General features: G+C 37.1%; 1 protein-coding gene across 1 annotated transcript in view; it reads left to right on the plus strand.

The window, feature by feature from the left end:
- zdhhc18b (zDHHC palmitoyltransferase 18b) overlaps nucleotides 1-23,960 on the plus strand; it is a 41,728-nt gene extending 17,768 nt beyond the window's left edge. The window contains exons 3-9 of the mRNA XM_073822051.1: nucleotides 2,221-2,376; nucleotides 6,349-6,486; nucleotides 9,157-9,208; nucleotides 9,929-10,031; nucleotides 13,396-13,508; nucleotides 13,635-13,731; nucleotides 18,740-23,960. Coding sequence (XP_073678152.1) covers nucleotides 2,221-2,376; nucleotides 6,349-6,486; nucleotides 9,157-9,208; nucleotides 9,929-10,031; nucleotides 13,396-13,508; nucleotides 13,635-13,731; nucleotides 18,740-19,087 — 1,007 coding nt within the window. The 3' untranslated portion in view covers nucleotides 19,088-23,960. The remainder of the gene's footprint in view (nucleotides 1-2,220; nucleotides 2,377-6,348; nucleotides 6,487-9,156; nucleotides 9,209-9,928; nucleotides 10,032-13,395; nucleotides 13,509-13,634; nucleotides 13,732-18,739) is intronic.
- The last annotated feature ends 461 nt before the right edge of the window (nucleotides 23,961-24,421 follow it).

Below are 24,421 nucleotides of genomic sequence, written 5' to 3' on the forward strand. Positions count from 1 at the left end.
TGCATGACAAGTCCTTCTAAAAACAAGCAGCTGAAATTCAAGTAAGTTCAACTGTTGAGGAACACATCTCTAGACCGAGTGTTTATTTGACTCTAGACTTGGTTTTAAGTGCATAAATGAATTCTGTGTGAAGTGAACTGGCTCTAAAGGGTCTTTCACACACAAGACGTTTTTGCATTCCACTGTGCTGCTTTTTTACAGCTTTCCAAAAATGCAGTTTTCTAATTAAAAGAAGCTATTTTTACATTAAAAGTATTATCTGTAGACCTAAAGGATTGGTTCACTTCCAGAATAAAACAATCTGACCATTTACCTGCCGCCATGTCATCCAAAGACGTTCATGTCTTTGTTCAGGTTCAGCTCTTCAGGTTTTTGAGTAAAACATTCCAGGATCTTTCTCGATATAGTGGACTTCAATGGTGGCAAATGGGTTAAAGGTCAAATTTGCAGCTTTAATGCGGCTTCAAAGGGCTCTACACAATTCCAGCTGAGAAATAAGGGTCTCATCTAGTGCAACAATCTGACATTTTCTTAGAAAAACACAAATTTCTTTACATTTTAACCACAAATGCTCATCTTGCACTAGTTTGAGTTCGTCATGCGTGATGTAGGCGAAAGTACCAGCCCAGTGTTTACAAAGCGAACATGCAAAGTCAAAAACTGTTTACAAAAAAGGTAAAATAACAATGTTTGAGGATATGAGACAGTTTTTCACACCTTTTTGAACCAACGAACACAAACATAGAACTACAGCATGTGATTTACGTAATGTGTGAAGATGCGCATCGCAGAGCCAGTGTGAGCATTTGTGGTTGGAAAAAAGTATACGAATTTGTATTTTTCTTAGAAAACGACAGATAAGACCATTATTCCTCAGCTTGGAGCCCCTTGAAGCTGCATTGAAACTGCAATTTGGACCTTGAATCGATTGACCAAGTCCATTTTAATGGAGAAAATGCCTGGAATGTTTTCCTCAAAAACCTAATTTCTTTTTCGATTGAAGAAAGAAAGACATGAACATCTTACATGACACAAATTATCAGGAAATTTATATTCTGTAAGTGAATTTATTGTTTATTTAACTCTAAATCTTGTGGCTTTAAATGCAAAAATATGACACACAGAGCAGTGGCGTTAAGAGTTGAATGTTGCGTTTTTGGAACACCACTGCAAATGATAAAATGCATATGTTTACATACAAACACAATCCAAATTTTGAATTAAATTCTTTTTATATCACTGCAACACGTTTTGTGTTTTTAAATGCAAAATATCTTTGACTGTGTGCTCAATCTTTTGCAGTGTCCTCAAATTAAAAGCAACTTTTCAAGCAAAAACATTATAGACCTTAATTTGTCCTGTTTGTCAGTTTTTATTACACTATACGTTTTTTATGCAAAAATTTGAAAAAAAAAAAAAACAAACAAATAGGGTTCTAGAATTGCATGTAAACCTTTTTAACATTGTTTATTTTGAATGGCGTGTTTTTAGACCACAAGTGTTTACAAAGAAATGCAATGGAAAAATCAGCACAATCGAATGCAAAAACCTGTTTTGCGTTAATAGACTGTGAGTCTCTGACCTATTAGTGTGGTTTGCAGTTTACTGAGTGGATCACATTTAGCTACTTAGATCTGTTGATATTGTTCAGTCACGTGTTAGATTAAATTTAGTGTGGGTGTGTTTCTCTGCTTTGATGAACTGGAACATACAAATATATTACCCTGTCAATACAAGAAGTGAGTTTGAAATTCATTCAGTCAGTATGAAACCTAATGGGACAGTGTGCGTTCATTCAACAGATGCTTTTACCAAAAAAGTTGCCTCATGTATTATCAGCCTGTGACTTACAGTGAAGAATACAACAACAAAAGCCAACACAAGACAAAAGGAAAAACCATTTCTTTAAGCAATTCCTTCTTGCTTAATGCTTTTAATGTAACATTAATGTGGTAAAAGTAGCACTTCTAAATAACATGTGCTCTATTTATTACACTAAATTGATTTTTTTCTTTTTTCTTGCAAGTGTGTGCATCTAATTTCAAAAGACAGGAAGTGTTCAAGCTGTTTAGAGCGAACTCTGTTCAACTTGAAGAGCTTTTAAAAATCAAAATGATCCCAGCCGCAAGATTAGAGTTGTTTTGTTTAATGTTTGTTATTGAAATTCCTTTCCGACATCTCATCCTCTGCTGGAAATGTTTTTCTCTCTCTCTCTCGCAGACAACCCGACGGGCTCGTCCTCATCCTACCGCCCCCCGCCGCGCACGAAGGAGGTCGTCATCAATCAGCAGGTGGTTAAACTCAAGTACTGCTTCACCTGCAAGATCTTCCGGCCGCCGCGAACCTCCCACTGCAGCCTGTGTGACAACTGTGTGGGTGAGATGAGCTTCGAGAAATGTACAGTGGCGCTCACACGCAACAAATCTGAGGCCGTTTTTAATGATGACTATTAATGGCGATTACTAATGCAAGTGTCATTATTACTATTGCTCATACTAAAGGTTACAAGTTTGCATTCATGCATTTGGAAGATGCTTTTAAGCACTGCAGGTATACATTATCAATTCATATCAGTTCATCAGCCTAAGTGCATTAATGTTTGATGTGCAGGAACACCACTTAGATATAACTAGAGCTACATAACAGTTTGTGTGCAACAACACTGCACGGTTAATAATCAAAATAAAATTTGAGATGTGGCTGAGTGGGATTATCAAATTGCTAAAGCTGTAGAAGAGCAGCACTGTGTTCATTTATACATGAGCAGCTCATTCTCAGTGTTTTCAGCATCTCACAGGAAATGCTGCTCCACATGAATCTCTGCATCTGCTCTGAGTTTAGGTCGTTTTAACACATTTAGGAACAAAACATGAGCCAATAGGGCTGGGCGATAAATCTGTAACGATAATTATCATGCAATAAAAATTTCCTCGTTAAACAATAATGAGAGTTTGATAAATACATGATATAATGTTTATGCAGCAAATAATCACTGAATTTCACTGAATAACACTGTTAAAATTAGGGATGTTCAGCAACCGAAATTATTTGGCCGAAAATAGCAAAAAATGGTCTTTCAGTGTTCGAGCCAATAAGCGAAAAGGCAGAATAAATTATACCGAAAAGCAACGTGACGTGATCAAATAGAGGCTTGCACTAATGCAGCAAATGTGGGCAGTGTGGAAACATTTAAAACTGTCTGAGAAAGACAAAAATCATCTCAAGCGCCGACAGCGAGAGACTGTTTAGTGTCACATCGCATGTCTTCCATGAGAAGAGAAAGGGCTGGTTGTTGCTGCTTACTGTATGATGACTGAAATCACCAAATGGCCTTAAACCATTAGTAAATAAACTACAGAACGTTATGTTGTCTAATACACGCACCAATTGTATTTATTCTGACAGCGCTGCATGAGCTCCTTAGCCAGGTTCAAAGTCCAAAGCGCGAGGGAAATTAAAATGAGAATTATTCATAAATCTGCTGCTGTCAGCAAAAAGTAGTACTGAGGTCTTCTTGCGGGTTTCCACCAAAATAAGTCAACATTTATAAATGTTAATATTGTAATTTTACTGTTGTTCTGTAAAATAAAATTAAAATGTAACACAAAAATGATAACAATCATTACAACAGCTATATTAATACATTTATTATAACATTCTCCTTTGCTCAGCAAGTCTGCATTTAATTGTACATTAAAAATACATGCCTGATTCAAGAAGGGGGTCTTAAAATGGCCAAAGAATATTATTTTACAAACTTATTAATGTTAAGTTAAATTGTGCTTTTTTTGGTAGGCTATAATGTCTACTAGAATGTTAAAAATGTTCAGTGTTAAATATTTTTTAAATTGTTTTGTAATTGATTTTTTTTTCTTTGAAAAGCAAGACAAAACTGTAAAAAGCAAATATTGGCTATTTAATTTATGCAATGGTGAAAAAATTCAAAAAAACGTGTTCAGTAATCGGCCTTCGGCCCAGTGTGTTTTCACCATTGCATAAATTAAATAGCCAAAATAGTCTTTATACATACATACATATTTTGTCTTGCTTTTCAAAAAAGGAAGAAAAAGAAGAAAATTACAAAACAACAATTTAAAAATATTTACTTAACACTGAACATTTTTAACATTCTAGTAGACATTATAGAGCAAGACTGAGCAAAGGAGAATGTCATAATAAATGTATTAAAGGAGCTGTTGTAATGATTGCTATCATTATTTTTGTCTTTTTCATTTTATTTTACAGAACAACAGTAAAATTACATTGCTAACATTTTATAAATGTTTACTTTTATTTTGGTGGAAACCCGCAAAAAGACCTTAGTTGTAAAGAAATGTTTTTTTTGAGGAAAACATTTTAGGATTTTTCTCCATGTAGTGGACTACTATGGTTCCCTGAGTTTGAACTTCCAAAATGCAGTTTAAATGCAGCTTCAAACGATCCCAAATGCGGTTGTAAATGATCCCAACCAAGGACGAAAGGTCTTATCTAGCGAAACGATCGGTTTAAAAAAAAAATAAATAAAAAAAATAAACATATTTTAACCTCAAATTATCATCTTGTCTCGTCTTTGCTTGAACTGTTTTTTCCATTTCAAGACAGAGTATGTCGAAAAATCTTATTTTCTCCCTCAACTTCAAAAGTAATTTCAAAATCACCCTAAATCGCTGCAAAAGTACCGGCCCAGTGTTTGCAAGTGAACATGCAAAAATGATCAAACACCCTTAACAATAAAGGTAAAACAGCAATGTAGAACAATTTAGAAGTTGAGGGAGAAAATGAAATGGGGGAAATGGAATTTTTCGACATATCCTAACTGTCTTGAACTGGAAAAACAGAGTTCAGGCAGAGCAAGACAAGACGAGCGTTTGAGGTAAAAAGTATATAAATTGTAATAAAAAAAGAAAATGATGGTTTTGCTAGATAAGACCCTTCTTCCTTGGCTGGGATCATTTAGAGCCCTTTGAAGCTGCATTTAAACTGCATTTTGGACGTTCAAACTTGGGCACCAAGTTGGAATATGGACAAAATTCCATGTTTTCCTCAAAAAACATAATTTAAAAAAAGTAGTTCACTTTCAGAACAAAAATGTACAGATAATTTACTCACACCCTTGTCACCCCTTGATGTTCATGTCTTTCTTTCTTTAGTCGATAAGAAATTATGTTTTCGGATTTTTCTCCATATAATAGACTTCAATGGTGCCCAAAAGTTTGAACTTCCAAAATGCAGTTTAAATGCAGCTTCAAAGGGCTCTAAACAATCCCAGTCAAGGAAGAAAGGATTTGTCTACAGTAGCGAAACGATCGGTCATTTTCGAAACAAACTATTTATGTACTTTCTAACCTCAAACGCTTGTCTTTTCTATGTCTGCGTGAACAGTTTTTTCCGGTTTAAGACAGTTAGGGTATGCCGATAAACTCCCATCTCGTTTTCTTCCCCAACTTCAAAATCATCCTACATTGCTGTAGAAGTCCTGACCCATGTGTTTACAAGTGAAAATTTGAAAAGATGATCAAACACCGTTTCCAAAAAAATGTAGGTTAAAAGAGGTTAAAATGTATATAAATAGTCAATTTGTTTAGAAAAGATAAGTTTCGCTAGATAAGACCCTTCTTCCTCGGCTGGGATCGTTTAGAGCCTATTGAAGGTGCATTTAAGCTGCATTTTGGAAGTTCAAACTCGGGGGCACCACTGAAGTCCATTATATATGGGGAGAAATCCTGAAATGTTTTCCTCAAGAAACATAATTTCTTTATGACTGAAGAAAGAAAGACATGAACATCTTGGATGAGAAGGTGGTGAGTACATTATCTGCAATTTTTTGTTCTGGAAGTGAACTTCTCCTTTCACAGCTTTGCAGGTAGGTCTCTTGAAGCATCTTGGAGACGTTGCCACAGTTCTTCTGGTTTTAGTCTAAGTTTGTTCCGTTTCGTCATGTCATTCTAGACAAACTGGATGATGATGAGATCAGATCTCTATGTGGAGCACTGAATGTTTGGAAATGCAAACTGGTATTTCCTACTGACACACTACAGCAAGCGAAATAACTGACTTAAAGCCATTTTTTAGCTGCTGAAAATACTAGTGTTCTGATAATTTTGGCCACCAGTGTATTTATTGTGTGCAGTTTCACACTCTTCTGTATGTGAGTACATGTAGGACATTATCTTCCTCAGATTTGGCTGTGTTATTTATAGTATTAGGTTTATAAAGCCGGTTTAAAGCAGTCTGGGTTTTGGTTTGATCTCTGAAGTTCTCACTTGTTTTTAAACCAACAGACGTTTTAATTCCTGCTGTAATAAATCACGAGCCGCGTGACGGCCTGCTGTCTTGTGTGTTTGGCAGAGCGCTTCGATCATCACTGCCCCTGGGTCGGCAACTGCGTGGGAAAACGAAACTATCGCTTCTTCTACACCTTCATCGTCTCGTTGTCTTTCCTCACAGCCTTCATCTTCGGTTGTGTAACCACACACCTGGCTCTAAGTATGTGTCACTTCATTTTCCTTGCCAACTCTTTCTGTGTCTGTGACAAAAACAAAAATATGCATCGCTGAGTGGTGTGTAAATTTAACATCCGTTCAGTAATAGTTCTGAGCTCTTTGTATACAGAGATTTGTAATCAGACTAGTCCTTTTTAATGCTTTAATTTTAAACATGCACATACATTTAGTTTTGTTTCTGTTTTGCCTGTCATGAGTTATTGTTCAGTTGTTGTTGGTGCATTTAAATTGATCAAAAGTTGCATTAGAGCCATTTATAATGATACATTTTTGTTTAAAACAATTTTATTTTGTACTTTGTTCAAAGTCATGAAAATCATGCTCTCCACAAAAATGTTAAGCAACACAGCTGTTTTCAACAATGATAATAATCAGAAATGTTTCTTGAGCAACAAATCAGCATATTAAAATTATTTCTGAATGATCATGTGACACTGAACACTGGAGTAGTGATGCTGAAAATTCAGCTTTACATCAAAGAATAAATTACATTATAAAATATTACAATTGAAAACGGTTATTAGGGGCCAAGCACCGAAGGTTGAACTGCTTGCGAGAAAGTTGTGAAATTTGGCATACAGATAGAGGATGGTCTGAACTGTCACCATAGCAAATTTGGAGTCTCTAACTCAAACTCTCTAGCGCCACCACTTGTCCAAACTTTCACTTATGTTTATGCTAATAACTTTTGAACCGTAAGGCACAAATCAAAATCTTTTCTCTGAATCCTTGGGTCATGTTGAGTCGAATGAACACCAAAATTAAAAAATCGTAAGTTTTTTTTTCTATTTTTAATTGTTTAAAAACCCTACTTTTTCAAATGGAATTCAAGTTGATTAGTCAAACCGTTCTCAAATAACGCACAAACTAATTCTACGAAAAGCTCGCAAAAATGGATGCAAGGCTATATCTCTGTAACGGTTTGGCGTATTGAGTGCCACCTAGTGTTAGGGAGATATGAAAAATGGCTATTTTTGCTTATAACTTCTCAATGGTTTGGCCAAAAATCTCGAAACTGGTCTCGTAAGATTCGGAGAGCATGCCGAGAACCATATCCAATTTTCCTATGTCAGCCATTTTGGGCATCAGCCATTGTGAATTTTATCATAAAATGCTATGTTTTACAAACGCATTGACGTATCGTTACGAAACTCTGTATGTGTCCTGACAGTACTCAAAAAGTTATAAGGAAATTTTGACAAATGCTAATAACTTCTGAAGAAAATGGCTTATTGTAATGACATGATCTCAAAATATTCCTTGGGTCATGCTGAGAGCATTGATACCAGTAATGCCAAAATTGGCCAAACTTCCTGTCCGCCACTTTTTCGAACTCCTCCTAGAACGTTGCTCCGATTTTCACCAAATTTGACTCGGATCATCTTCAGACCATGCTGACAAAAGAGTTATGGATTTCGTGTCTATATACGAAACCGTTTTCAATAAATGCATCAACGCATTTTCTGTAAAATTCCAAAGTGCATCTGAAGCTGTATCTCTGCAAAGCTTTGAGATATTTGCACCAAATTTTATATGAGGCATTGTCACTTCACACTGATTACACCACATCAATTTGGTAACAGCGCCACCTGTTGGTGAAGAGTAATAAACCTTTCATTACCATTAATTAAAAAATTACCAAAATTGCTAATAACTGTAGACTGGTCTCAAAATAGTCCTTGGGCCATGCCGAAAACATAGATACTAATTATAGCATAGTTGGCCGAACGTTCTATCCACCTTATTGTTTTATGTTGAAAACCTACTTTTTCGTACTTTTCCTAGACCGTTTGTCCAATTTTCACCAAAATCGAGTTAGATCATCTTCAGACTGTGCTGACAAAATATTATGGATTTCGCGTCGTTTTTGATGGCAGACTATTTCTGTACGGCTGTATCTCTGTAAAGCTTTGACATATTGACTCCAAACTTTGTATGTGCAATAGTCTCCTTACACTGACCACACCACATCAATTTGATAACAGTGCCACCTATTGGTCAAAAGTGAAATCCCATTAAATCATATTATCAGAGTACCATTGTATTTATGATATTTCAACCATTATGACTAAAATCATTCTAAAATTGCTTTAATTGTTGCAGTTGGTCTGCTGCTCCTTGGCATTCTTAGATTACTATTTTGCCTCTGATTGTGCTTGGCCCCGTAATTGCTGCTTGCAGCTATATTTTTAAAATGTAGTAATATTTCACAATATTACTGTTTTTATTATATTTTTGATCAAATAAATGCAGCCTTGGTGAGCCGAGGAGTCTTTTTTTTTTTTATAAAAACAAAAAATATATACTGATGAAAGTGGAACATACAATAGAGTCACTTACTTCATATACAGCTTTGAAGGAGTTGTATGCTGGACATTATCCTTTCATATCCTTTCCTAATTGCAACAATTTAAACACAACCAATTTCCAGTTAAGCATGAACCATTTAATTTATACAGATGTGTCCAGATAATTAACTGGAAGTGTTTACATCAGCTGTTTTTTAATCATAAAGTTTGTTTGTTTGAACTATGCTGTATTTATAAAGCCAAACACAGATGACCCGGTGAGAGGCCATGTGAATCACTAATTGGACTTAAATGGCTTAAGATCTGATAAAAGCTTTTAGTGACTAATGCTCTCTTTTTTATAGGGTCACAAGGAGGAAATGGGCTGGTTTTCGCTCTCCAAGCGAGTCCTGCCAGATATCCTTTCTTTTAATGTTGTTTGATTTCAGAAACAAAGTCTGTTATTGCCATAAAGGAATGTGCTGGGTTAAATACAAGTGAAGTTCAATTACCAGCATCTGTGACACATTTCAACTCGTGCCTCAGTTTATAAAAACAAAATCTAAATAAAAGTAGTTTGTAGTAACTTACAACTTGTACTTACTATCTATGGGACTACACTGGAATAAACCTTAAAAAAACTGTGGTTTTGATCGTATAGTATAGCTAGTATAGCCATAGTGCTTTTTACAGTTCACACTTTTAAGTGCATCTGAGTACAGTTGTTCCCAGCACCCAAAATGTCATGTTTCTGCTTTTAAACACTTCTGTATTGAGCAGTGCTTATGATATGTGGGGAACAAATGGATATGATGGCCACAGTCTATTTTTCTTTCGTTTTAGTTACAATTTGTTCACATGACTTAATGATTAGTTCCTTCATTTTAGGTAAATTATAGCCACATTGTATTAATTCACTCCTTTTAATTTAGTTAGACTGTGGCCATGATTTAGCTTAAAAAAAGAGAATGGAATTCCTAATCCTAATTCAATATTCTGTTTGTTTGTACAAACCAATGGACAAGTCAACATGATGCTGTTGATCAAGTTATATTTAGCCCAAAATATTCCAGTACAATGTGCTATTGATGTTCCTTGTTTGTATAAATTCTGAAGTCTTCCTTGACTTTTGTCCACTGCTCTTGAGTTAGTGGTCTGCTTCTTTTCAGTTTGGTCCATTTTGGGCCTCTCAGGTTTCCATACATACCTGGTGGCTGCAAATCTTACTACCAATGAGGATGTGAGTGTTTTTCTTTCATATCTTAAGATCTGTACAAGTTGTTTTTACCTCTAATACATGCAATAATTTAGGCCTAAATTTAAGATTTATGTATTTGAGTTACATATTTAAATTTCTACCCATTTGGATTGCAGTGTTTTGACATAAATTAATAAACCTAACGAGATGCATGCTTCTGCGTCATACATAAAGTCAAATAGCTGTGAATACTAAACTACAGTCCTGGCCAAAAGTTTTGAGAATGAAACAAATATTAGTTTTCACAAAGTTTGCTGCTCAACTGCTTTTAGATCTTTGTTTCAGTTGTTTCTGTGATGTACTGAAATATAATTACAAGCACTTCATACGTTTCAAAGGCTTTTATCGACAATTGCATGACATTTATGCAAAGAGTCAGTATTTGCAGTGTTGGCCCTTCTTTTTCAGGACCTCTGCAATTCGACTGGGCATGCTCTCAATCAACTTCTGGGCCAAATCCTGACTGATAGCAACCCATTCTTTCAGAATTAGTGGGTTTTTGTTTGTCCACCCGCCTCTTGAGGATTGACCACAAGTTCTCAATGGGATTAAGATCTGGGGAGTTTCCAGGCCATGGACCCAAAATGTCAACGTTTTGGTCCCCGAGCCACTTAGTTATCACTTTTGCCTTATGGCACGGTGCTCCATCGTGCTGGAAAATGCATTGTTCTTCACCAAACTGTTGTTGGATTGTTGGAAGAAGTTGCTGTTGGAGGGTGTTTTGGTACCATTCTTTATTCATGGCTGTGTTTTTGGGCAAAATTGTGAGTGAGCCCACTCCCTTGGATGAGAAGCAACCCCACACATGAATGGTCTCAGGATGTTTTACTGTTGGCATGACACAGGACTGATGGTAGCGCTCACCTTTTCTTCTCCAGACAAGCCTTTTTCCAGATGCCCCAAACAATCGGAAAGAGGCTTCATCTGAGAATATGACTTTGCCCCAGTCCTCAGCAGTCCATTCGCCATACTTTTTGCAGAAGATCAATCTGTCCCTGATGTTTTTTTTTGGAGAGAAGTGGCTTCTTTGCTGCCTTCTTGACACCAGGCCATCTTCCAAAAGTCTTGTCCTCACTGTGCGTTCAGATGCGCTCACACCTGCCTGCTGCCATTCCTGAGCAAGCTCTGCACTGGTGGCACTCTGATCCCACAGCTGAATCCTCTTTAGGAGACGATCCTGGCACTTGCTGGACTTTCTTGGACGCCCTGAAGCCTTCTTAACAATGCAGTGGAAAGTTTTTTTCGGGATTAAGTTAATTTTCATGGCAAAGAAGGACTATGCAATTCATCTGATCACTCTTCATAACATTCTGGAGTATATGCAAATTGCTATTATAAAAACTTAAGCAGCAACTTTTCCAATTTCCAATATTTATGTAATTCTCAACTTTTGGCCACGACTGTATGCCATGATGTTTTTTCATTTATTTAACTGATCATATTTTCAAAATACTTGAATCAAAATAATTATTTAAATTGCTTAAAATCTGTGAATTCTGAAAACAATTAAATGCATTGAGTAAAACAATATGAACATACTTAAAATATGGCTAGTTGTGAAACAAGCAATATTCAGTTAAATTTATGAGATTGAAACAAACTATTTATTGATTTGCATTAAGTATATAAATACACACAACACAACCAAATACAAAAATGCACTGTGAATACTCTCAACGTGGCCAAATACAGAAACATGCAGCAAATACTCACAACGCAACCAAATAAAGAGAAACACTGCAAATACTAAAAACATGACCGAATACATAAGCATGTTGCAAATATTTACAACACAACCAAATAGACAAATGCACTGCCAATACTCACAACACGAATAAAGAAACACACTGTGAATACTCTCTAAACTACAGAATAGGAAACGCGCTGCAAATACTCACAACGTGACTGAATACAGAAACACGATGCAAATACTTACAAATCTACTATATACTCACAGACTAAATACAGAAACATGCTTCAAATACTCACAAAGCGACTAAATGCAGAAACATGCTGCAAATACAACACAACCAAATACAGAAACACTCTGCAAATACTCACAACACAACCAAATAGACAAAGGCACTGCCAATACTTACAACACGAATAAAGAGAAACACTGCAAATACTCTCTGAACTACAGAATGGGGAAACGCGCTGCAAATACTCACAATGTGACCGAATACAGAAATGCACTGCAAAATACTTACAAATCTACTAAATAATAAACACGCTTCATATACTCACAGACTAAATACAGAAACAAGCTTCAAATACTCAAAGCGTCTAAATGCAGAAAGATGCTGCAAATACTCACAAATCGACCAAATACAGAAACGTGCTGCAAATGCAACACAACCAAATACAGAAACATGCTGCAAGAACAGAAACACACTGTAAATACTCACAGTGACAAAATACAGAAACATGCTTCAGATACTCACAAAGTGACTAAATGCAGAAATGCTTAAAATACTCAAAGCGACTAAATGCAGAAACGCTTCAAATACTTACAAATCAAGCAAAAACAGAAATGTGCTACAAATACAACACAACCAAATACAGGAACAGGCTGCAAAAAAGAAACACACTGTAAATACTCACAACGTGACTAAATACAGAAATGTGCTGCAAAGACTCACAAATCGCCCAAATACAGAAATGTGCTGCAAAAAAAGAAACACACTGTAGATACTCACAAAGCAACTAAATACAAAAACATGCTGCAAAAACAGAAACGCACTACAAATACTCACAGCGACCAAATACAGAAAAATTTCACAAAGACTACAACCAAAAATGTTTCAGGGAAATCGCAACAAGTGATGAACCTGGCTGGGACATGTTTATATTTCACTGTCTTCTCTTCTTTATTGTTGTCAATGACCTGAAAGGTGAGATATTTACTTTGACATTCACATCATGTGATTCCTTAGCTTTTTGGACATTATAAGCCTAAATAAGCTGACGAAATACACAATTACTGTAACTGTGACACATTATGTAAGCTAGCTAACTAACTTTGACAACTTGTTGGGGTCACCTTGAAACATTTCCACTGTGGTCTGTACCACTTGCAACGCTTTTCTGTATTTGGTTGTGTTGTGAATATCTACAGTGCGTTTCTACATTTGGTTGCATTGTGAGTATTTGCAGCAGGTGTTCTCAAACCGATGAAGATGTTTTATTAATTTGCTGGTGTTTTTTTCTATTTGCATGCATTTCGTTATGTTGCAGCACGTTGAGCACGTAGAAGATGCACACAAGTACAGTTTTTATTATTGTTATTAATCTTTCGGTCAATACATTTCATGGATTGTATTGTATTTTTGTGTCTGTATTACAGATTAAAGGTTCCTGGTCAGGGAAAAGTGGAAATGAGGACGTCGGAAATCCTTACAGTTATAACAGCATTATCAAAAACTGTTGTTCTGTGCTCTGTGGACCCATGCCGCCCAGGTGAGATGCGTTTAGATGAGTGTATATAGACTCCAGTATGCAATGGATAACCACACACAATGTGAAGCCTCTATTTATCCCCGTGGCTATTTTGTAATTCCTTTGCCCTCTCTCTTGTCTTGTCAGTTTGATTGACAGGCGAGGCTTTGTGCCCTCCGATGACTCCGTCCAGACCAGTCCCGTGGAAATCGAACTCCCGGCTGCTAAAAACGACATAAACATGGTAGGACGAGCAGTCACCTCAGGCCGACCTCCTCCTCCTCCACCCCCGGTCGTAACCCTACAGCAACCTGCCATCTCCGTTCAGAGCCACTCGACAACCTGACTTCCTGTGTCTGATCCAAAGCCAGCATTTCCCCCTCTTGCGATGTTGCTTGATGCGTTTTGGCACGGGTCACACCCTTCATTTAGATGTCAGACAGCGTTGGGCTCGCTGGGCTGCAGCCAAGTGCGGCTGTCTCAGATTTGTTTGGTGTCGAGGAGAGCCGTTACGGCTGTGCCGCCTCGGTCAAAGTCACATATACAGATGAGATTTGTGTTGTTTACTTTGAGTTTGAAAGGGAAATAAATGTTTACGGACTCATTCTCTGTGGTTTGGCTCCCTCGTAGATTAGTGGGTCGGAGTGTATAGGGTTTACAGAGCAATGGATGTAGCCGGCGTGTTACGTTGCACAACAGTGTGTTTTCTTGTTACAAAAAAGGAAATGAAACTTCTGGCTTCCTGTGACATTAGGTAGAATTCACAGTTTATGAGCAGGAAAGACACTAGTTTCAGGTGATGGTGTTTGTTTTTGTAGGTCTTTATTCGAAGGTTCAAAGACTTAAGATTATGACGCACAATGGTGCTCTTGAAAAACATCTGAGTGTAAGCAAACACCTCTCAAAAGTATTTATTTTTCAGTCATTTATTTGTTTTTGTTAGAATGTGAGCATGTAAAACAACTCAAGCTGTTTGTTTGTATTATGTAGGTTGTTTGGTTCAAACGAGCAACATTTTTTTTTGTTTTATTAAGTTTTTGTATCTTCTTGTGGCTGTTTATCAACTTGAACGTGGCTTGAAGTTTCTTAGATCTTTTTGGTTTATACTCAGATGTTGACCTTGTCACCAAAACAAAAGTGCCTCTCATCACGTCACTGAACAAACAAACAAACGGCGCTAGTGTTTGTGTACATTTCTCTGGTCGTAACTTTGTGGGAAATTCCATGTCATCTTGTAACTTCTATTAAACTCTGGAAAATATCAGTTTGATTTGCAGAAAAATGCAGGTAAAGTTAAGAAGGTGCTAATGCATCTTTGCACTGATGCACTGTTCACTGTTACGGTAGTGCAGGGATATTCACACTCGTGATTGTGTCTGTGTGCATGTGTATATGTTGTGAAATAGTTTGCATGTGACATGGAAATTTCCCTATGGGTGAATGCATGGGTTTAAATCCCTGGCCTTTTTTACAATGAAGAACATTCCTGACATTTTGTATTCTCTTGTGCTTGTATATATTGAAAATGCATTTTATTGTTAAATAAATATTTTTTTCAACTAAATCACAGAGTTTTTGTCCTGCATGCATATGTTGTTTTAAGTATGTAGGGCGAGCTGTTTGTTTACTTGTTTAGTTGTGTGTGTGTGTTTCCTGGCATGTTCTGATGCATTAGTGCACATTAGTGATGTTACACTTATCGGTCTTAGCACATTAACCCTTGTCCTCTATGTGTGTGTGCATGTGTTTAGGAAAAAGATTGCCTGGATTTCGCCCTGTCTTGTGCCGGCTGATGGTTCAGTGGGCAAAAGTAAGGGATTGTGGGGAGGTTGGTAAGACTCAGGCGGGTTTTTTGGGGCACACTGATAGATTCCTGTAGGTGGCGTCACATTGGCTCCACATGCTTTTGGCCTGCATGCTGCCTGAACGACTGCTGCTGCCAGAGCTAATAGTGCTGATGCACGACGGCTGATGTTTTACAGCATCAGCACACGATCAGCACTGCTCCTCCTCCTCCCATTCTGACCACTAACCACTATTTCATGTTTTGTTTGTGTATAGATATCCTGACTTTAATTTGGTTCTTTCTGGTTAAGCTGTAGTATTTTGTCATGGACCAAAATCTTAAAGGGGTAATTCATCCAAACAAATGACTTTAGCTATTTTTTACCCTCATGTTGTTCCAAACTCAGATGTTCATTCCATACACATGCATGCAGCAGCTTCCTGATTATCATTAATATCAATTCAGTAAGTCAATATGATCTGAATTTCAAGCTATGTGATTGCTTTGTGTGAGGAACAAGAAAAAAAATACGTGCTCACACTATTTTTAGAAACTATATCATTATGACAATATGCATCTTTAATTAGATGTTGTCATATGAAACAGCACTGCCATCTAAATAGACTGATGCATGTCATGTTCTGGTTATTTCGGATTGGACATGACAAAAAATCTTGTGGTTCAGTAATGAATTCAGACTGAGAGTCTGATTCAAACCACTAACTCACTAGGCTGTTTGAAAATGTTTTGTGAATCTTGGTTAAATGAATGGTTCGTCTGTGTCTGAAGCTTGGGAAGCTATGCTAATTTCTCCTTTCTCCACAAAAACAATTACGTTTTTATGATGTTATTATTTTTTTTTTTTATCTAGCAAGTTAGTCTGAAGATGGCTACTCGCAAATTAGAGCTGGTTGTCTAACTAATGGTGTAACTGTTCATCGTTCATTTAAAAAATTGCTTATGCGTGATGAACAATATTGGAGGGAAAAAAAGGCCAAAATTAATTTATCACTTATCTTCCCGCAGGTAGTCTGAGTCGATTTGGCTTTGTGTGTTCTGGAAACTGATATGATGTCCTGCGTTGCCAGATTGTTTATTATTTCTAGCCCAATAGCTCTCCAAAAACCTGCCCAAAAAATTCACTGCCAAAAGAATGTGATAGAATTCCATTGCCAAGTCAACGACAGTTAATAAGGACCATTTTTACCTCCCTAAAGGTAACAAGAGGTAAAAATGAAACAGGATAACAATACGTGAGAAATACAGTAAAATAAAATTAGCAAATACAAATAATAATAATAAAATAAAAAATAAAAAAATAAAACTATTGGAGTATGTAAAATATTTGGAAGTCGCAGTCAAGAAACGGACTTCAATCCTTGAAAACACATGCATGATTTTCAATGTCAACAAGTACAGACCAGAAAGCAGGGTTGCCAGGTTTTCACAACAAAACTCGCCTAATTGATACTAAAACTAGCCCAATCCTTTTGGGTGTTTCAGGAAGTAAAAGACATGTTTTTTTTTTGTTTTTTTTTTAAATACACCTTTAACCCTTAAATGCATGAACGTTTCGCCAATCACTATTACATATTCAGGTTTTTAGCGATCCAGACCTATTTATCCAGCACGGATGGATCTCTGCCTCCTGCAAAAGCAAAAACTGTCTTGAAATTTTAAAAACAGTTATAAAAGAATAAAATAAAGCATATTTCGTTACCTTTTGAAACTTAGAAGGGTTCAATTTGAGCAGATGATTTTACTATCGCCATCATCCTCACAACACACTTCCACAGTACATTCAGCATCTGGCTCATATTCGCCATCTCAAGCATATTCTCAAAACTATCATTTTCAATGACTTCAAAGTCAGTATTTTGATCGCTGACAGCTTATTCACCAAATCCACCATCAAATAACAGTGACATTTATATTTTATAGCGTTTATTCAAACCAGTTAAATTTTTTGCTTATGATATTCTTTTGATTTATGCTTGCGATAATTATGAGTGAAACATCACGTCATTATTGTCTATTAAACAGAGGAATAAAAGTGAATTACACGTATTTAGACATCAGCGCCCGTATTCAGATTTAGGAGAAAATCTTAAAAATAGACGGCGTGTCAGCCCTAAATTTAGGACTCCTAAATGTTTGCTCCAAAAGTATTTTCACAAAGCGTTTTAGCACTAAAACTCCTAAGTCACTAAGACCAAATCCCAACTATCCTAAAATCTGTTTCTGAACTTAAACTTTTTTTAGAAACACTCTGTATTTATTTGCACACATATGTGTTTCCCCACGCAAATTTTTTTTGGTTTTGGAGGTTGTTCAAACTCAAACTCTTTTACAGTTGCATATCTTATCAGCCATGATTATTCTATTCTGTTAATAAAAAAGGCTGTTTATATGCATATCAGCTAATTGTTTATAAGAAGCACACAAGTAATAGGCTGACAATCAGCTGAACATATACTTGTTTAATTTGTGACACTTAGCCTGCATTTTAAAATCTTGATGGCAACATTTTTTTAAAAAACTTTATTTGAATATGGCATTCTAATATCATGCTCTACAATATTTCTATGAACAAATCTCTGACAGAGACCCTTCTCCTATCAGCCAAACACAGTGTGCATAGATAGTAAGCATGCTGACATCATCCATAGCAACGAGGTCAACCCATGTTTACATTTTTTTGCGCACAAAAAATATACTTGCAAAATTAGAAAAAAGACGTTATTTTATTTTCTTTTTTCTTTTATTGTTTATAATGAATATACTGAGGAATACTTAAAAAAAAAGTTGATGTCAAACTTGAAGGAGGGCAGTGAATGGGTAGTGAATGACGTCCCGGGTCGCTAAAGACCCAAGGTATGCATTTAAGGGTTAAGTATCACCTGTGTGTGTGAATTGGACATCGTGGCTTGTGTTTAGTCACAGTTTTGAAACAGCAGCCCATCTACTTAGAGCAGCTTGAAGTACTGCTAAACATCAATTTTAGATAAAAAGTCAAATGGGTTTTAAACAACATGAGGGTGAGTACATAATCATAGATTTTTTTTTTTCGAGTGAGCTACCCTTTAAGATGGTATTTTGTGTAATAATTTCTGATTTGACTCCTTATCTGTAATTCTCATGATTTTGCTGTTTTGATGTTAATTTCCATTGTTCTCTCCTAGCAGAATTTATGCGCGCACTTCAATATGACTCAATATGACAACATGAGTTGGTCATATTCAGTTCCAAATAGCAGAAGAAGAAGAATCATCTGCATGAGACATCAGTGACGCTGATATCTGATTGGCTGTGGCTTTACTGCTCAGCTATTTAAGCTTTTCCTTTTAAACCACCTCAAATTACTTTTACTTTCACTGTTTCTAACTTGAACTCTACTTCCTTTTTTCTCTTTGTCACACCCATTCCCTTATCCTTGGTTCTTCATTTCCGTCATCTACCTCCACAGTGCACACAGGGAACCAAAGGTCTGCTGGAAACGGCCTCTCGATCTCCTCTCCTCACGAGCTCCTGTCCGCAGGCCAAACCTCAAGCCGTGCCGGCCGTCTTGGAGACTCTTCCAGAGATCGTGCCGTCACCTGCTCCGGAGCCGCCCAAGACCGCTGGAGGACGTCAGTCGACCAACACCCCTCACAAACATCACTCCCACCACAGATCCAAGGCAAAACAAACCACTCATCACACCCACAACCCCACCCACAAGACTTCCAACTCCTCTCCAAGACCCCATCACAGCCACAGCTCAAGACGGAAAGACTCCAAGAACAGAGACCCAAAATTCAGTTCTCTGCGCTGAGCAAGAGATGATGAACCTGCATGTTGATGCGTTTCCTGGATTATTTGAATTTGTCCTTGTGTGATTGATTCATAGGGTTTCAGTTTTGACTTCCAGAAAAGCCTCCAGGTTTACTTAACCGTTCTGTAGAGGAATATCATCAACTCTGCAACCTGGAAAGCAAGTATGAAATATGGACTTCCGTTAACAGATTGGTGACTGGAAAACTTTGTAAAGTATTTCCTTAAAGACAAGCACAAAGGTCTCAAGAGTGAACTGCAGAGCAATTGCCTTTAAGACAATTGTCAGTCTAAACAGTGAGTTCCAAAATGAGCTTCATCAGAGCAGCAATAATAGAACAAGAACACTGTCGTCCTCTATATGGACATGAACTCTGGGATCCATTTCTCTGGCCTCTTTTAGGTCTCATTGGGGATGCATTGGTTAAGCTTCAAAAGCAAAGTACCAATCATCTTTATGCAAAAAAATAAGAGCATGCCTGGAGAATATAGCTCACAATCATTCTTCACCCATCATAGGGCTGCACGATGAATCGTATATTAATCGTGATCACGGTTTCTGATTCTCTCATTTTTTTTGGTAATTTGTCCTGAAAACATTTAATTTGCCATTCGCGTTATCTTGCATTGATATCAAGCCTCCATGAGCGTTCATAGTTGTGGTTGCCAGATGTCAAGTGTTTAAATCCTTCAATCATCGCTTTTTTTCATGAATTTTCTGGCCAGTGGTTTACTCGAACAGTGTTGAGCAAAATTTCTGACCTACTACTTTCCAGAACTACTTGACTAATTGAAAATAGTGGGCAACACTATTCTTCCAAAATTGGCAACCGTTCACACATGGTTTCTTAACATTACGGAGAAAGCACCGATGAGCTGAAAACACCGGCAAACATGTAAATTGGAGTTTAACGATCTCTGTTGAGATATTCTACTCAAATTAATATGTAGTGGTGTGTGCACACCAAAAGCATATTTAAATATAGCTGCAAGCTGCAATTAAGGGGCCAAGCACAAAGAAGGCAAGACAAGTCATCCCTGCATGTCTGGCAGCATCAGACCAACTGCATCAATGAGCAATTAAAGATGTATTTATTATTTTAAGCAAAACTGCTGAAATCAATGTGGTGTGGTCAGTGTGAGGAGACAATGGCACAAATAAAGTTTGGTGTCAAAATGTGCAGAGATACAGCCTCAGAGTCATTTAGGCATCATGCCTCACGATTGTTATGGTTTTGTCTATTGACATGAAATCCATACGTTTTTGTCAGCACAGTCTGAAGATGATCTCAGTTTTGGTGAAAATTAGAAGAAGGGTCTAGGAAGAGTTTGAAAAAGTTCTCAACATAAATCAAAATGTCAGACAGGAAGTTTAACCAACAAAATGTATATAAATAACAAAATTTGTATATATGTCCTTGGTGAGACCAGTTTAATTACAATAGGCCAATGCAATCAAAACTTACTAGCATTTTTGGAAATTTTATTATTAATGGTTAATGAAAGGTTTATTACTTTTGACCAATAGGTGGTACTGTTACCAAATTGATGTGGTGTGGTCAGTGTGAGGTGAAAATGGCACACACAAAGTTTGTGTCAATATGTCAAAGCTTTGCAGAGATAAAACATTAGACGCAGTTTGGCATGATTCCAGCAAATTCATTGATGTGTTAAACGATAACCATTATCATCTATCAACACGAAATCCATGAGATTTTTCCAGCTTTTTTTTTTGAAGATGAACTGAGCCAAATATGGTGAAAATTGGACCAACAGTCTAGGAGGAGTTTGAAAAAGTAGGTTTTCAACATAAATCAAAATGGCGAACAAGAAGTACAGTTGAATATGGCAAAATTGGTATCTATGTTCTCAGCATGACCCAAAGAATATATTGAAACCATTACAATAGGCTAATACAGTCTAAAGTTATTAACATTTTTGCTATTTTTTTATAACTTTTGACCACAAGGTGGCACTGTACCTAAACTTTGAGTACCATCAGGGCATGATGCCGAAGACACATAGCGAGTTCCATAATGATATGGCAATGTGTTAATAAAATATAGAAGTTTATTACAAAATTCAAAATGACCGACACCCAAGTTGGCTGACATGGGAAAATTGGGTATGGTTTGACTCAGCGTGCTCCACAGAATCTAAAGAGATTAGTTTTGTTTTGTTTTCTGACCACTAGGTGGCACTGCCCTGAAACTGTGCAGGTAGCCTCAGGTCATGCTTGTTATAACACAGACCAAGTTTGGTCTCAATATGCCAAACCGTTGCGGAGATATAGCCTCGCATCCATTTTTGGTTGCTATTCGTAGAATTCATTCACACGTTATTCAAGAACGCTTTGACTAATCAACTTGAATTCCATAACTTTTTGCCAGCATGGCCTGAAGATGATCTGAGCCAATTTTGGTAAATATCAGACAAACCCTCTAGTACGAGTTCGAAAAAGTGGGTTATACAAACTATTAAAAATAGGGAAAAAAATGTTGGTGTTCATTTGGCTCCACATGAGCCAAGGATTCTAGACCTTAGGGTTTATAAGTTATTAGTGTAAACACGAGAGAAACTTTGGACAAGTGGTGGCGCTAGAGAGTTTGAGTTAGAGACTGAAAACTTGCTATGGTTAATGTTAAGACTGTCCTCTATCAGTGTGCCAAATTTCAACTTTCCGCAAGCAGTATTATGGGCTGCCATAGACTCAAATGCGTAAGAAGAAGAAGAAGAAGAAGCCTAACAGATACGCCTCTAATTATTCACAAGAGTAGATTGCATACACACTCAATGCAATGGCTTGAGTTTACACGATATACAATATATCTTCATATATGATTCAATGTTCTCCGAAAATAACTCAACATACAGCCATTATTGTCCAAATAGCTGGCAACAAAAGTGAGTTCACCCTAAGTCAACATGTCCAAACTCTGTCCAAAGTGTCAATATTTTGTGTGAGCACCATTGTTATCTAGCACTGCCAAACCATGATGCTACCACCACCATGCTTGACTGTAGGCAAGAGACAGTTTTCTTGGTACTCCTCACCAGGGCATCGCCACACATGCTGAACACCATCTGAGCCAAACAAGTTTATCTTATAGTCTCATCAGACCACAGGACATGGTTCCAGTAATTCATGCTCTTGGTTGTCTTCAGCAAACTGTTTGCAGGCTTTCTTGTGAGCCAGCTTCAGAAGAGGCTTCCTTCTAGGACAATGCCCATGCAAATCGACTTGTTGCAGTGTTCGGTGTATGGTCTGAGCACTGACAAGCTGACCTTCTACTTCTGCAACTTTTAAAGCAATGCTGGCAGCACTCCTGCATCTGTTTTTTGAAGCCAGGTTCTAAACCTGACGCACAAAACGAGTGCTCAACTTCTTTGATTGATGCTTGTGAGGCCTGTTCCATGAGGAACCCATCTTAGAAAACCTCTGAATGACCCTGACCACTGTAGTGTAACTCAGTTTCAGGGTGTTACTGAACCTCTAATAGCCTTGGCCATCTTTGTGGAGAGCAACAATTCTAATTCTCAAATCCTCAGAGAGTTCTTTGCCATGAGATGCCATGTTGAACATCCAGTGGTCAGTGTGAGAGAATTGTACTCAAAGCACCTAATTTTAACTGCTCTAATACAAGATACACAACTTTGTATGGTCCTGTCAAGCAGACTAAAACATAAACATGATGAATAGGACATGTGGCTTTGCATGGTTAAACAACATACTGCTGTTATCATTTAGGGTGTACTCACATTTGTTGCCAGCTATTTTGACAATAATGGCTGTATGTTGAGTTATTTTCAGAGGACAGTAAATATATACTGCTTTACAAGCTGCATACTGACTACTCTAAAATATATCCAAGTTTAATTTCTATTAGGGATGCACCGATCCTTATCGGCCGATCATTCTTGCGCGTTTTGTCAGTAAAGCCGGTTCTGTAATCAGCGGTAAATGCCATCAGGTGCGTGATTTCACGTTGAGCCGTATATACTACACACAGCCGTTGTTTACCGACGAGCTGCGCAAATCAATTGTATTGTCTCTTGAGAAGATATACTAAAATGGTTGCTGAAATGTGAGGGGTGTACTGTATGTGCGATATATGTATCAATTCCATCTTCTGGGAAGTTTAAAAAATTTCAACTCAAGCGGAAGAGCTTGCTGACACATCCAGTTTGGAAAATGGAGGAGAGTATTATGCTGTGTTTTCATTTTTTGTGTTTTTACGAAAAACATCCCACAAATAATCAAGAGCGGTAATGCAATGCGAATATTCACTTTGATTAAATGTAAAAAATGACAGTGATCGTGATCAACTGTTTAATCATTATCATGCAGCCCTGCACCATAATGTTGAACAAGAATCTTCTCACCATTACTGCATTTTCTCCCAAAGGACTTCAGCATGATTTTGTAACATATTGTGTTTGAACATGGTATTAAGTGTGCACAAGTACTTGCTAATGTGGATGAGATGAAGCCTCCGAGTCCCTGATCACCGTGTTGAAGATCTAGTTGCAAAGCTTAATGGTTAATCTGAGTGTTTCTCTGTAAACCTCGTCATGTCTGCTGTTCTTCACGTTGCATTCCTGACCCACTGCTGTCTATCAGTAATTAGTAATGGAAGAGTCTTAATGCACTAGCTCTCAATGCAGCAATACTGTAATGTTTTAGTTCTTCATCGTTGGACTCATGTGCTACTGTATGCGTGGACACCTTGTGTTTCGAATGGGAACGGGAATGTGGGTGTTGTATTGTTATCCAGGTTTTGACTTAATATGCAAACTGAATGTTATTTATGAATGCTGATCCTCTGTTTCTCAAGACCTCTGCAACATTTGCACAAATAAATACAAAGAACTAACAGGCCAGTCTGGAGTTTGTCATTCTGCTGCCTCACGAACATTAATGGAGGTCACATTACAGTATGTTCAGTGTACAGTGAGTGCAAGAACATGTTATTTAATTACTGTCAGAGGAACTATCACTTGGTAATTCTGATATTTAGGATTTAAAAGCATACTAGAGCTATTATCAGAACACTACTGACCTGCTGCATACAAAAGAAGTAGACTTTAGCATACCTTTAAAAGATTAGTACAGAAATAACATGCACTCTAAATATGGACCAAATGTTATGTTTTGAGACATTTAATTACATGCATTTGCATTTGTATGCAAATTATGCATTTAAATAAAACATTAATAGTTTACATTTATTTTAAATGCAATCAGCTGAACTTTAGAGCATTTTTTTGACCACATAAGTATGACTTTAGTACATCTTCATGTCATTTCATAATTCTGTTATCTTTGAAATATTGT

The sequence above is a fragment of the Garra rufa genome, chromosome 17 (assembly GCF_049309525.1).
Source record: "Garra rufa chromosome 17, GarRuf1.0, whole genome shotgun sequence".
Taxonomy (NCBI): Eukaryota; Metazoa; Chordata; class Actinopteri; order Cypriniformes; family Cyprinidae; genus Garra; species Garra rufa.